At 43.0% G+C, this 12,174-nt stretch overlaps 2 protein-coding genes across 3 annotated transcripts in view; one reads left to right on the forward strand and one right to left on the reverse strand.

Moving 5' to 3' along the window:
- The window catches only part of elmo3 (engulfment and cell motility 3), a 41,733-nt gene extending 38,510 nt beyond the window's left edge, over positions 1–3,223 (forward strand). For both annotated transcript variants that reach the window (XM_008297527.1, XM_008297526.1), the window contains 5 exons: positions 552–664; positions 764–868; positions 1,539–1,618; positions 1,694–1,774; positions 1,889–3,223. In XM_008297527.1, the coding sequence (XP_008295749.1) occupies positions 552–664; positions 764–868; positions 1,539–1,618; positions 1,694–1,774; positions 1,889–2,101 (592 nt within the window). In that variant the 3' untranslated portion in view covers positions 2,102–3,223. The remainder of the gene's footprint in view (positions 1–551; positions 665–763; positions 869–1,538; positions 1,619–1,693; positions 1,775–1,888) is intronic.
- Positions 3,224–3,240: 17 nt separating this feature from the next.
- Positions 3,241–10,761, reverse strand: fbxl9 (F-box and leucine rich repeat protein). Its single transcript, XM_008297531.1, has 11 exons — positions 10,451–10,761; positions 10,111–10,212; positions 9,851–9,985; positions 8,796–8,975; positions 7,520–7,825; positions 7,118–7,334; positions 5,976–6,133; positions 5,633–5,848; positions 5,211–5,423; positions 4,906–5,123; positions 3,241–4,819 (listed from the first exon to the last, which is right to left on the reverse strand). The coding sequence occupies exons 1-11, from the start codon at positions 10,502–10,504 to the stop codon at positions 4,651–4,653; spliced, it is 1,968 nt and encodes a 655-aa protein (XP_008295753.1). The 5' UTR covers positions 10,505–10,761; the 3' UTR covers positions 3,241–4,650.
- Between the last annotated feature and the right edge of the window lie 1,413 nt (positions 10,762–12,174).

Genomic DNA, 12,174 nt, shown 5'->3' on the forward strand with positions numbered 1-12,174 from the left:
TATAGTGGGAAAAGTGTCCTGAATGTGTTTAAAGACAGCTTAGGAAGGTACTTCCTGAGAAACTTCCTAATTATGTTCATACTAGCTACCAGGTGGAACTGCTTGTTAGAATCAATGTTTTTTCTACCTCTGGTCAGGATTCAGGGTTTGGTTTTAGAAAGTGAAGAAGTTTCTGATTTAGTGGTTGTTGTTTTTTCTAAATGTGGAAACCATACATGTCTCGTCCGGAACGAAACCCGACTAGCAGCTCAATTGACGACTCCAGATATTTTCCACCCCTATGGAACCACCTGACAGGTCGACCTGCTGTTTATCGTGTCGCTGTTTGTCACTAAACACTCGGTGTAACAGTGTCTGCTGCCACACCGGGGTCCATCCATGCAGGTCACGTTCAGTCTGGGCTCTAACCTGCATTTATTAATTAGTGGTGATAAAACTCCTGTATAAAATACTGAACCACTGCAATGGTTTATTTGGACCACGTCTGCTAAAGATGACGCGAACACCCTGCGACGGAGCATTTTCTTAAGCGTGTGTGTGTTTCTTTCCAGTGAGCTCAAAGAGCGGCTGAAGCCGGAGCTGCTGGAGCTGATCCGCCAGCAGAGACTCAACAGGCTGTGTCAGGGAACCATGTTCAGAAAGATCAGCAGCCGACGCCGGCAGGGTGAGCAGCAGGCACACACACAGTCTTACACTCCTTAAAGACAGCAGCTTTGTCAGGCTAACCGCTGTAATTGTTTTTTCTTCTTCTTCTTCTTCTCAGATAAACTGTGGTACTGCCGCTTGTCTCCCAATCACAAAATGCTTCACTACGGCGACGTGGAGGAAGATATGGACAATCCACCAATAGAAACACTGCAAGAGAAGAGTGAGTTGTAACGGGATGAATTTGAAAACTCTTCCCTCCAAACACACACTTAGCAGAAAGCTGTGCACAGTCTCACACACATATAACAAACAGGCTTTCACAGATGATACGGCCCTGATGCAGTCGGCTAAATGGCCACACCAGGCAGCTCATTCCTGTTTACTCTTGGACAGACTCTAAAAACAAAAGATTCACATGAAAGTCACATTTTCTCTGTGGAGCTTGTGCATGTTGCCCCTATACAGACTGTTGGAGGTGGAGCGTGCCAAGTTAGCGCCACCTAAAGAGCCACAACAGCCCCATTACTGGGAAATACACCAGGTTGAAATTAACCAGAATCATCCTCTACAAACCCACTGCTGTGGTTAATGATGCGTGCTTTCTGAAACGGTTCATCAGAATCATTATGCACATTGATTCTGCACATGAAACAGGATTCACAACACAAAACATCAAAACAGCAAAACAAAACCTGATGCTTCCTGCAGATAAAACTGTTTGCTGCCTGAGAATCCAGCTACACTTTAGGCTGATTAGTTTCATTGATTTGATACCTTAAATGTAATTGTTCAAACCCAAAAACAACACAAATATGTATATTTAACAAAACATTTTTTCGTTACTATAACTACATTGAACTGATTTCTCTCTCCTTTCTTTCCTCCTCCAGTTCCAGTAGCAGATATCAAAGGCTTGCTGACGGGAAAAGATTGTCCTCACATGAAGGAGAACAAAGGCAAACAGAACAAGGTCAGCTGCTTTCCTTATCTTCAGCATCTGTAGGTGGAACAAACTGGAAGTCTGACTGTGTTTTTGCTGCTGTAGGAGGTGCTGGATCTGGCGTTTAGCATCACGTATGACGTGGAGGAGTACAGCCTGAACTTCGTCGCCCCCTCTAGAACTGACGTGAGTCTAAATGTGCCTGTATTTCTAAATGTGTACTTCTTCTATGACAGTTCCTGTAGTTTTTCATTCCTGTGCAATAGGAATATAAGCTTATCAGCCTCCCCCTTCTGTCAGTTCTGCCTGTGGACAGATGGACTGAGCGTCCTCCTGGGCCGGGAGATGAGCAGTGAGACCATGCGCAGCGAGCTGGAGATCCTCCTGTCGATGGAGATTAAGCTCCGCCTCTTGGACCTGGAGAACGTTCCCATCCCAGAAAGCGCCCCGGTCGTACCCAAACCTCCCAGCAACTACAACTTCTGCTACGACTTCAGCCAGACGGAGCAGTAGAGCACAAGGAAGCGTGAATGTGTAAATACATGTGTGTGTGTGTCTGGAGTATGAGGTGTGTGTGTGTGTGTGTGGTGAAATCTGAACTGTGCGTCCATGCACTTATGTTGTGTAACAGATCTATAACTCTGACATTAGATGTTCCTTCTGTGGTCGGGATGTCTACATCCAAGTGAAACAGGAGGAAACGTGGACACTGACTTCAACTACATTAGCGGCTGTGGGCTGTTATCTGTACTAATGCTGCAGGTTGTCACTGTTCATGTTCAGCTCTCTCTCCTGCACTGGTCCTCAGCTGTCTGGGAGCTTCCACCCAGCTCCAAAAAAAATAAAAAAATCACAAAAAAAATCAGGTACTTACCTTATACAATAGAACCACTCAAGTATTGGTACTCTAAATTTGTTTTGTAATCATTTTATACTTTTAAATATATCTAAAACCACACAAGGATTCTTCCTGTGTGCAGAGCTGGTTGCGAGTATAGATGCTTTAAAGTCTTGTGTTTTCTTCTTTGTGGCGTTTCTTTCATAACGGGCATTACCTAGAACACTGCTTCTCCACAATGTGGTACAATTCAACGCATGAAAGAAGTGCAGTGTAGTTTCAGTGTTGGACAGTAGTTCTGCTTTCTACACCTAACAGGCACTTGTCTCTGTACGAATCCCAGCGACATGCAGATCTGCATCAGGTACCAATCTGACCTTGTGGTTTAATAAGCATCAGTATCGTTACCACAATCAGCAGTTTGATGATTTGATAATGTGAAAAACTTTAAAAAGCCACAATCACGCCTGTTAATCGACACGATGCTGTGCGCAGCTTATTGCCTGAACTGTCTCGGATCGAATCCCGTTTTAAACTGATGTGTTTTATCGACGGTACTAATTCTGTTGCGATGGAGGCGACAGTCCCGGTGTGCTGCTCTCACCAAGCATTCAGCGGTGAAGCTACCTAACTGACATGCACACGGTACAGAACGGTGTGTTTGAGTGTTTTCTGCCTCGGATTGTTTCAACACGGTCACGATTGTCCTGATGCACAACCCTCTGATGACATTCACATCGAATCATGTGCTTTGAGTGACTTTGCATGAATAAACAGATTTATATTGCAAAACAAAAGAAACGACAAGTGCGTGTTTTGTTGGTAGCAACTTTGGTTTATTTATAAAAGCCACATATTTTATACCTGATTATTCGTCTTTACAGTCTATATTCTCCCTCTGTCATAGTGCAGAATACAGTGTCGTGTGCATATAATGTAAGATGCTTTTTCTTTAATTAGACAAGTGCTGAGAGAACAGGGGGAGGGATGGACTGGTATGGAGGGCTTGTAGGATCCAGCATTAACAGCTAATATCCAGATATTTTCAACGAAAATTTGTGTTTTAATTTGAAGGAAAAAGGAGCACAATCCCACAGATGTGCTATTTGTGGGATGATGCTTCCTTTCTGTTAAATTCATTTTATATTAACGGATGGGACTGATAACACTGGCAGTTTTCAGAGAACATATAAATAGAACCACTGCTAATGCGGCACATGGAGGGAGGCAAACTACTGACATGTTCTAAAAGAAAAAATACTGGAATTCCAAAAGAGGCAGTGTCCGTCTCCTGAGACTGTACAGAAGAATAAGTTGCTTAACATCATTCACTTCAGCTTTGGAGTAACTGCCCTTTTCCTTTTTACCTAAACTTCTCTCACTTCATGTCTACTTTTAATTTCTTTAGCAGCACAGGACTGTAATTGTTAGAGAGAGAGAGAAAAAAAAAACCTGTCAAGTTTGTTAAAAAAATTAATTATTGAGGAAAACCATCCAAAGCATTAGCTTTTCAGTTAAGCTCCTTTTAGGGGAAATCTGCTCCCGTAGAGCAAAGAAACTGGAATGTTATTTACATGTCAGAGTTTAGCCCACGGTTTGTCAATTTAAATCACATCAGAATTATTAACTACATCATTACATGTTTCATAAATAGACACATATACATCTTAAAGAATTACCTTTCAAGTTACGGGAGTCTCTGTCATTTCATACGTCTGTGTAACCTTCAACTAAGCAAGTGTTTTCTTGCGTGGACAATCTTAACTTAAATAAAAGCACCATGCTACTACAAGACATCTTAGTATAATCTCTTATGTGCATGACATTCGGAACATTTCCTACAGATTTTCTTTGTACAGTGGCACCTGTGTGTTTCTGTTTTCGGGATGAAGCACCTTGAAATGCCTTCCTCAGGTGAAATCTAAATAGTGATGCACCGCACAAACATTACACCCAGGCTTTTTTAAGGTTTGGTTAATTTCACAACAGCGGTACCTGCCCCAGACAGAAAAGCAATTATTTTGAAGATCGCATAAATCATGATGTATAATTACAGGGTTTCTATATGTGTTTACAGTAGCTCCCGCTGTAAACGGACAACTTGTCCACATTTCTTTCAGTTCTCGTGCAAAACACTGAAATGTGCAAAGGTTTGACTCACGGAGCGGGCTTTGGTCAGCAAGTTCTGTTTGTTAAAGGTCCGGCGGTCCTCCGGGACATTCAGTCACACTGTTTGGATGAGGTCAGCCCCACCTATGAACTTGTAGTGGATGTTTTCCAAGAAGGGCAGCTGTGATTGGAGGAGGTCCACTGTTGTCGAAGAGATGTTTTTGCACCTTGAGATGTCAAGTGTTCTCAGACGCTTGCAGTGCTGCACCAGGAGGAACAAGGACCTGCGAGTTTCAAGGGCATAAACATTCATGTTTTAGCTGCACATACAGTAGATTTAGTGATGTAGTCTGAAGCTGAAGCCACTGACCTATCGGTGATGTTATTACAACAGGAGAGGTAGAGATGCTGCAGTCTGTGGAGGTACGGTGCAGCCTGCGCTACTCCGCGGTCGCTGATGCCTGGGCAGTGGCTGAGCGCCAGGCTGGTGAGGCTGCGGCAGTGCCAGGCTACGGATGCCAAGCTGGCGTCGGTGATCTCAGGCAGCATGGACAGAGACAGACGGTGGAGATCTGGGTAATGCACCACCTGGGCAGCGGAAAAACAACATAGCATTCAAATATCCTGCATTCCTGCTGCACACTGAAAGACAGGCGTCTCCTCAGCGCCCCCTACCTGTGTGATGCTGCTGTCGGTGAGTTTGGAGCAGGCTGAGAGGTCCAGCTCCTGCAGCCTGTTCAGTGCTAAAAGTGAAGCCCCAGCCTGCTGTTTGAACTGCTCCAGGTCATTCTGCGTCACCAGCTTGGGCCGATCCTCAAAAGGCATACGAGGAGGCTTAAAGAAACCCATGTTGCCGAAGGTTCGGGTGAACCTGGGACCCTTGTCTCCCTGGAAAACAGTAAACAACGACACATTCAACTTAAAATCCATGCAGTGTTTGTTTTTTGCAATGCACATTGAGATCAATATCCCTGTAAATGTGCCAGTGCCAATTATCAACTGCTGTCCTTGGCCAGTTGTTAAAGTAGCCAATAAACCAACCACCCGTAAAATTAGAACACGGGAAACAAACAGCAGCATGTGGGTCTGGAACTCACCGAGTCCTCATCGAGTTCGCAGTTGGTCGTTTGCACCATCCCCAGCAGACCCCAATCCGTGACTTCTTTACACCAGCCGAGCCGCAGAACCACCAGCTTCTGCAGGTAGGTGGCCACGGCTCGCACGGACAGGTCGGTCACGTTGTCGCATGACGTCAGGTCAAGCTCACGGAGAGAATCCCCGAGCAGCTGGGTGAGAGAGAACACTGCAAGGTCCTAAAGAGAAGCAAGAAACAAGTTATTCTCTCTTCCCATTTTTATCCACAAGTGCAGTATAAACCATAGACACCGTTAGCCTCTTTCCACCGATGTGACGAGGGTGTTTGGAGTTGGTTCAACTGACCCTAATGTAAGTGCAGCTTCTGAGGTTGAGTGCGTCCAGCTTTGCTCTGCCAGCGTTGGACCCCTTCAAGCCTTTCACTATCTCCGTTCCATTAATGTGCAGACACTCGGACAGGTCCAGAGTCCTCAGGGACGGCACCGACAGCAGGTCAGCGAGGCCTGTGGACGACACCAAACAATCACTGTGGAGTCAAACGTGTTGTCCAGGAGACGGGATGATGGGGTGAAACCGGATTAACTGATTTCTTTGGCCACATGGGGACAGCATAATGATAAAGATAATGGAAAACTTCATGACATAAATTGCTCCACATTCAATCAGTAGCTACTCAAGGTTCCTACACAACATTTCAAACTTTTCCAGGCTTAAACTTCCAGACTGCTCAGCAGATTTTTCAGATCATATTTTATACTTAAGAGCCAAATGTTTATTATGTAAATAGATTGGTCTAAAGCGCAGCCGTTAATATGATCGTTACACTCTGACTATGGAAGCTGTGACTCATACATCAGTTGATGACAAATCAGATCAATTTACTTTGGTCTTGATGTTCAGATGTGGTGCAGTTATCAGAAGCTTGGGACAGACTTGTTTAGCAGGCTGTGGTGTACAGATGTAGAGGCAGAGGTAGACGTTCAAACATGACATTTATATTTGAGAAAACAGAATAGGAGCAATTGAGTGGAAACACTCATATTTCTCCATACTTTCTTTGGCCACCAGACACATTTATGACCTTTTATGTAGCACCACCATCACGCTAATCCACAAGGTTGGATTTCACTGAACTTGTTGGGATATTTATCGTTTCCTACTATGTTTGAATTGTTTATTAAACCGTTTAGTTTTTGCTCGAGCACCAGCATGAGGCAAACTTTGGAACACAAAAATATTCACTAAATCTGTTCATTTTGGACTCCGTGAGCTCCAGAAGACTGATGGCAGCGACGTTTGCTGGACACATTCATCATCCCAGCAGGATAAAGAACTTAGTTTTTAATGCACACATGGTCTCTTCACCAGCACCCTCATGAAGACTAAAACATTTTAGCCAACAACAATGAATGTTGTGGAGTGGCTTCTGTTAACTACTAGCAAGGCACTAGACCCCCCCTAACAAATATTAAATACTTCCAGGGTACCTTTTTCAGTGATCCTCCAGTCGCGGGACAAGGACAGTTGTGTCAGGGACTTCAGGCCCTTTGATATGGCCTCGACAGACCTGCTGGTCAGCTCAGTGCAGCCACTGATGTCCAGCTTGTGGAGGCTCGGCTGATGCTTCACCAGAATTTCCACTGAGTAGTCTGTCAGCTCCTTACAGCCGTGCAGAAACAGTTCCTTTAAGACCAAATCTGGAACCTGGAACAAAGAGAATATCAAGGATATTAAAAGGACTGAAAATCTGCAGCATGCATCTTGAATCATAGCCAGTATAAATGAATCGTGTTTTTGTATGAAGCAATAAATATGTGCCGAGTTGAGCTGTTTCTGGTGAATCATTCAGCTGTGCTCAAGCAGAAAAGTATTTTCTGCCCAGTCCTGACCTGTGCGATGGTGCGCAGTGACTCAGGAGTGATGGAGGTTCTGCTGAGGTCGAGAGCTACGAGGGTGGATTTCTGCTCTGTTAACAATCTCCTCAAGTTCCTCAGTGACAGCAGCGCTGAAGAGTCCTCGACGGCTCCCACCGGGCACCCTCGGTACGGGTCAAACTCAAAGGCGATGTGGCAGCCGGCCAGCGAGAGCCGGCGGAGGCGTGGGGTGCAGCCGGTGAGCCGATTGAAGGTGAGGTCAGAGAGGTAGCGCAGGTCGGACAGGTCCAGCTCCTCCAGACCACACAGAGCTGACCTGACCTAAAAAACAGGAGTATGGAGTTTGAACTGGAATGGAACCATTACTACCGGTGGAAAAACAATAAAACCATGCAAACGCAGTAAAATAACAGTAAAATATGCACTGTAGAGGGTTAATGTAATACTGGGGAGAGTTTCCATCAGTCACCTCGCCTTCATTTCATAATTTAACGTCTTTTTATCTTGATTATTTTTTTCTCACAGCAAATATTAAACTTGCAATACAAGATACTGAGCATCAACAGGAAGTACAGACACTTCTAGTTCTAATTAACTGATTATGTGCAAATCTATCTGGTATCTCTGTGTCTCGTTAGGTGTCTCTCTGTCCAACTTTTATTGATATTTATGTTGAATTAATATAATAAAGCAGTTCTCAAGATAGCGCTTCAAATTCAGAGTAAATCCTGCGTTAGCCTCGTTGTGATTATCTCACTAACGAGCTGTTACCTGATACCTCAGCTGCCTCTGCTGCTGCTACTACTTTAACATTATGCAGGTTAGTTTATCATTTTGCTCCACTTTGCAGCACATTTTCAGTAAAGTTCAATAATTTCTACATTTCTGTGGTAGAGGAAAATCTAACACTGCTGTTAAATAAATTGTTAGCAGATATGTAGTCATTCTGATTCTGTAGGGAAGAATACATCTCTTATACTCTCAGGTTGCAGGCCTGCTTTGGCCAAGTTTTATTGTTAACCCTTCATTCAGCCACAGGTGTTCGATCTGGAAACGGACTGTGAAGATGATAAATGATAAAGAAAGCTGCATCCTGGAAGCAGAGAGGTTGAGCTCTTCAGGTGTGTTACGTATGAATCTGTGCTAATCCATTGTGTTGACTATGTTTTTTATTCATGATGTGTCTTACAGGATTTAAAAAAAAAAAGACCATATGGACTTGTTAATGAAGTTAAAAAAACCTAACGGCCGATCAATGGCCACCATCCCGCTTTAACATATGGCATTATACCTGCTGTCGGTGCTCCTCTCTGGAGAGAAAAGCTCCAGACATGAAGAGACTGTCCAGGCCCCTGAGGTCCAACCTGCGAAGGGAGGTCAGGCGAGGGAGGAGGGTCAGCAGAGAGGCCTCCGTTATGCTGCTTCCAGGCAGGGCCAAGCTCTCCACTTTAGGGCCCAGACACAGACCCACCTGAGGAGGAAGAGGCACAGAAAGGGGAAGCAGAGACAGTCAGAAAGAGGAACTTCTAAGAATTCAAAGAGAAGAGAAAGAAACAGGTAGGAGCAGAGCAAATGCAGGAGAAGTGCTACAAAAATAAATAAAACTGTTTTAATAAATACGGATGAAAAGGGAGGAAAAACTAAGAGAGGGCAGCTCTGATTCATTCACTCCCTGCTACCTCGTATGTTCAGTGGGTGTGACGGTTGTATTATCACAAAAATTCCAGCATTGTCAACACTGGCAGATTAGACTTTGTACTGATCTTTAAAAGGCAGCGGTTGAGGATTTATGACTTGACAGCGTACAATATGTGCCATGGAAAATTCAGCACTTTAGACCAACAGGCAACACATTACTGTGACAAGAGTCAACTAGAGTGGATTTAAAGCAACACTAAACTTTGGACGTGCTGCATCCTGGTCAGTGGGACAGGAAATTAAATCACCACTCAGGACAATATCAATTTAAAAAAACATTTAAAATGTTAGTCTTTTGTCATTACAGATGTCTTTTCTTGCCTGATGGTGTTTTTGAGTTGAATAAAACCCATTCAACATCAGTCTGCTCAACAGGTTTTGTTTTTTTCTTAAAAGTGTCTTCATGAGCCCTGGAGGGAGGAAAATCCTCTAAACCAGCCACGAGGCGTGTGATCACTTCTTTGTGGGTTGTTTTTGTGAGTTTGTGTGGAAACACACTAAACAAAATCTTCACATGACTGCAGTAATATCCTTTTTGTGATGGTAACAGCTGTTTCAGAAAGGCGGTGAGACAACACTGAATACCAGGAACATGGACATCATCAGTTATGAAAAGGCTTTAACAGTGTGTCAGACAGAATACGGCACCTCCAGCAGCAGCGATCTGGAAATGCTGAAGCCATCGAGCTGGCTGATTATCAGGCTGCAGCGGGACTTCCTGCCCAGGCCCCTGACCAGCTCCAGGGACGAGGCCGAAGCCGGGAAGCAGAAGGTGACGTTCTTCTGTGGAAGCAGAAAAACTGACGGTAACACCTGGCTGCCCTCAAGCGCTCATGCACACTCAATCACCTTTCAGTCATTTTATTAAGCAAATTTATTCAGTGAGGCTCTGCTCAGGAGCAAACTACCTGAAAGCGCTGGTCCTGGCTGGCGTAGTACCAGCTGCGGCATACCAGCGAGGCCTCCTTCCTGTCTGAAGGGTGAAGAAATCTAAGGATGTAAACTATGATCTACAGCAGGGGACAAGAAATACAGCATTAGATTACACTGAAGGTCCTGGAAGAGATAAATCCACCCCCACCTGAGAGCATGTTATCAACTCACATGACAGCATGCTGCATGGCAGAATGAAAACCTGACATCAGAGCAGCACAGTATCACACAACCAGGACTTGTTTACCAGCAACAACCTGTGACTGTTTCTGTGTTTGTGTGGACATGCAAATAAATATGAATGATTGAACTCACCTCCAGGGGCAGCTCAGGTGTTTCAACAATGTCCTCTCCATCGCTGTCTTCCATCTCAGCTTCTTCTTCGTGATTAAAACAGACCCTCAGACCATCTCAGGTGACTCAGCTAGCCATCTTCTAGCTAGCAACACAAGTTAAACTTTAGCATTTAGGCTAATAGCGACTAAGTGCAGAAAAACCGTTAACTCGTCTCGTTCATTTTCGCGAGCTTTGTCGATAAAATTATCAGATTTCCGTCAGTGGAAGAAAGTAAAAAGCTGTGTTGTCAGAAAAAAATAAAAATAATTTAAAAAAGCTACTTCACAGTGTCGCGGATCAGCGTCTCTGTACATCTCCAACGGCTGTCTGACTTCTGTGGGATCAGCTGACCGCAGAAGAAGAAGAGATGCGCGTTTCCGCCGAGAGGGGGGCGGGGCATTGTGGGAAATGTGGTCCGACCACCTCCTCCGGCTGCGCTTGTTTGCCTGCCGTACTTTTTCCAACGTGACCTGCACAGTCGGATCGCTTTGACTCATTTTGTGGTTTGGGTTTTACGCCTTCGCTACTTGGCCTAAATAAATGCAGAACTTAATTCCCTTCATGTCTGCTCACTAGAAACTGCAAAGTTCTGCATGAAACTAGCAAGAAGGAGGATAATGACATTTAAATCAAAGGATATCACTGCAAATTACTTATATATCTGTAGGGTTCTTACTAGTACTTTTTCCACACAGTAAAAATACTCGTAAAGTCAAGAAAATGTTCATAAAATGTTAAAACAAATGCATGAAAAATTATCAAATTAGTTGACAATTAGTTTCTGGTAATTAATTGTTTCAGCAGCTTTTGAATATAGCATACTATTGATTAGCTTCATTTACAGCTGTCAGAACTGCTCACTCGGTTCCTCAGTTTAAAAGGCTTTGAAAAACACACATGTATACACCAGCATGTTTATAATTTTTTATGCCTGGTTATTGGTCTTTTTGAGACTGCAGTGTTTTTACTGATGTTTTATCTCTTTCACTGTTTTATGTAATGTTTTTTTTGTATTTTAATGCTTTGTGAAACACATTGTAACCCTGTTTTGAAAGGTGCTATAGAAATAAAGTCTATTATTATTATTATTATTATTATTATTATTATTATTATTATTATTATTATTATTATTAATAACAATAATAATAAATATGCCTGATTTTGTCACTGTTTATTTAAAAAAACTTGAATTTTAAAGTCACCGGAGCTCTTGTTATTGTTTCCCCCAACTCAAGCTTTTTAATTTCTACTCAGTAAGAAGTGGAAAGCTTCCCATGAAATTAACAATAAGTTGAAAGCTGGAAGACAATGGCATTGAAATGAAAGGATGTCGTTGAATATTCATTCCTTCAATACTACAGTGGTGAAGGAAGTGTTCAGGTTTTAAAATAAGATCATAGAACTTGTACCACACTGCAAACTACTCACATGCAAGTGAAAGTGCTGCATTGAAAATGTTGTTTAAGTAAAGTCACAAAAATGTGCATAAAATGGTTAAAGAACTACATGCAGAAATAACATCTACACATTTGAGAAAGTGGAGCCATGAAATGTTTTTCATCACTTCATGAAAAATTCCTTTAAAATGATCAAAATAGCTTCCAAATGTTTTTTTGTTTTTTTAAAAATATTAAATATTTTGTCAATGAAACTAATGGTTTCGGTAGTATTTTGTGTTGGGAAACTTTATTTATAGCAAAATG

This window comes from Stegastes partitus, unplaced genomic scaffold (assembly GCF_000690725.1).
Source record: "Stegastes partitus isolate 25-593 unplaced genomic scaffold, Stegastes_partitus-1.0.2 Scaffold1227, whole genome shotgun sequence".
NCBI lineage: Eukaryota > Metazoa > Chordata > Actinopteri > Pomacentridae > Stegastes > Stegastes partitus.

Coding starts and splice junctions, on each gene's coding strand:
- fbxl9 (XM_008297531.1), bottom strand. CDS start 10,504: ATGGAAGACAGCGATGGAGAGGACATTGTTGAAACACCTGAGCTGCCC. Junction 7,335..7,519: donor CACTGCGCACCATCGCACAG/GTCAGGACTGGG, acceptor TCTTTGTTCCAG/GTTCCAGATTTGGTCTTAAA. Junction 5,424..5,632: donor GCGAACTCGATGAGGACTCG/GTGAGTTCCAGA, acceptor ACTGTTTTCCAG/GGAGACAAGGGTCCCAGGTT.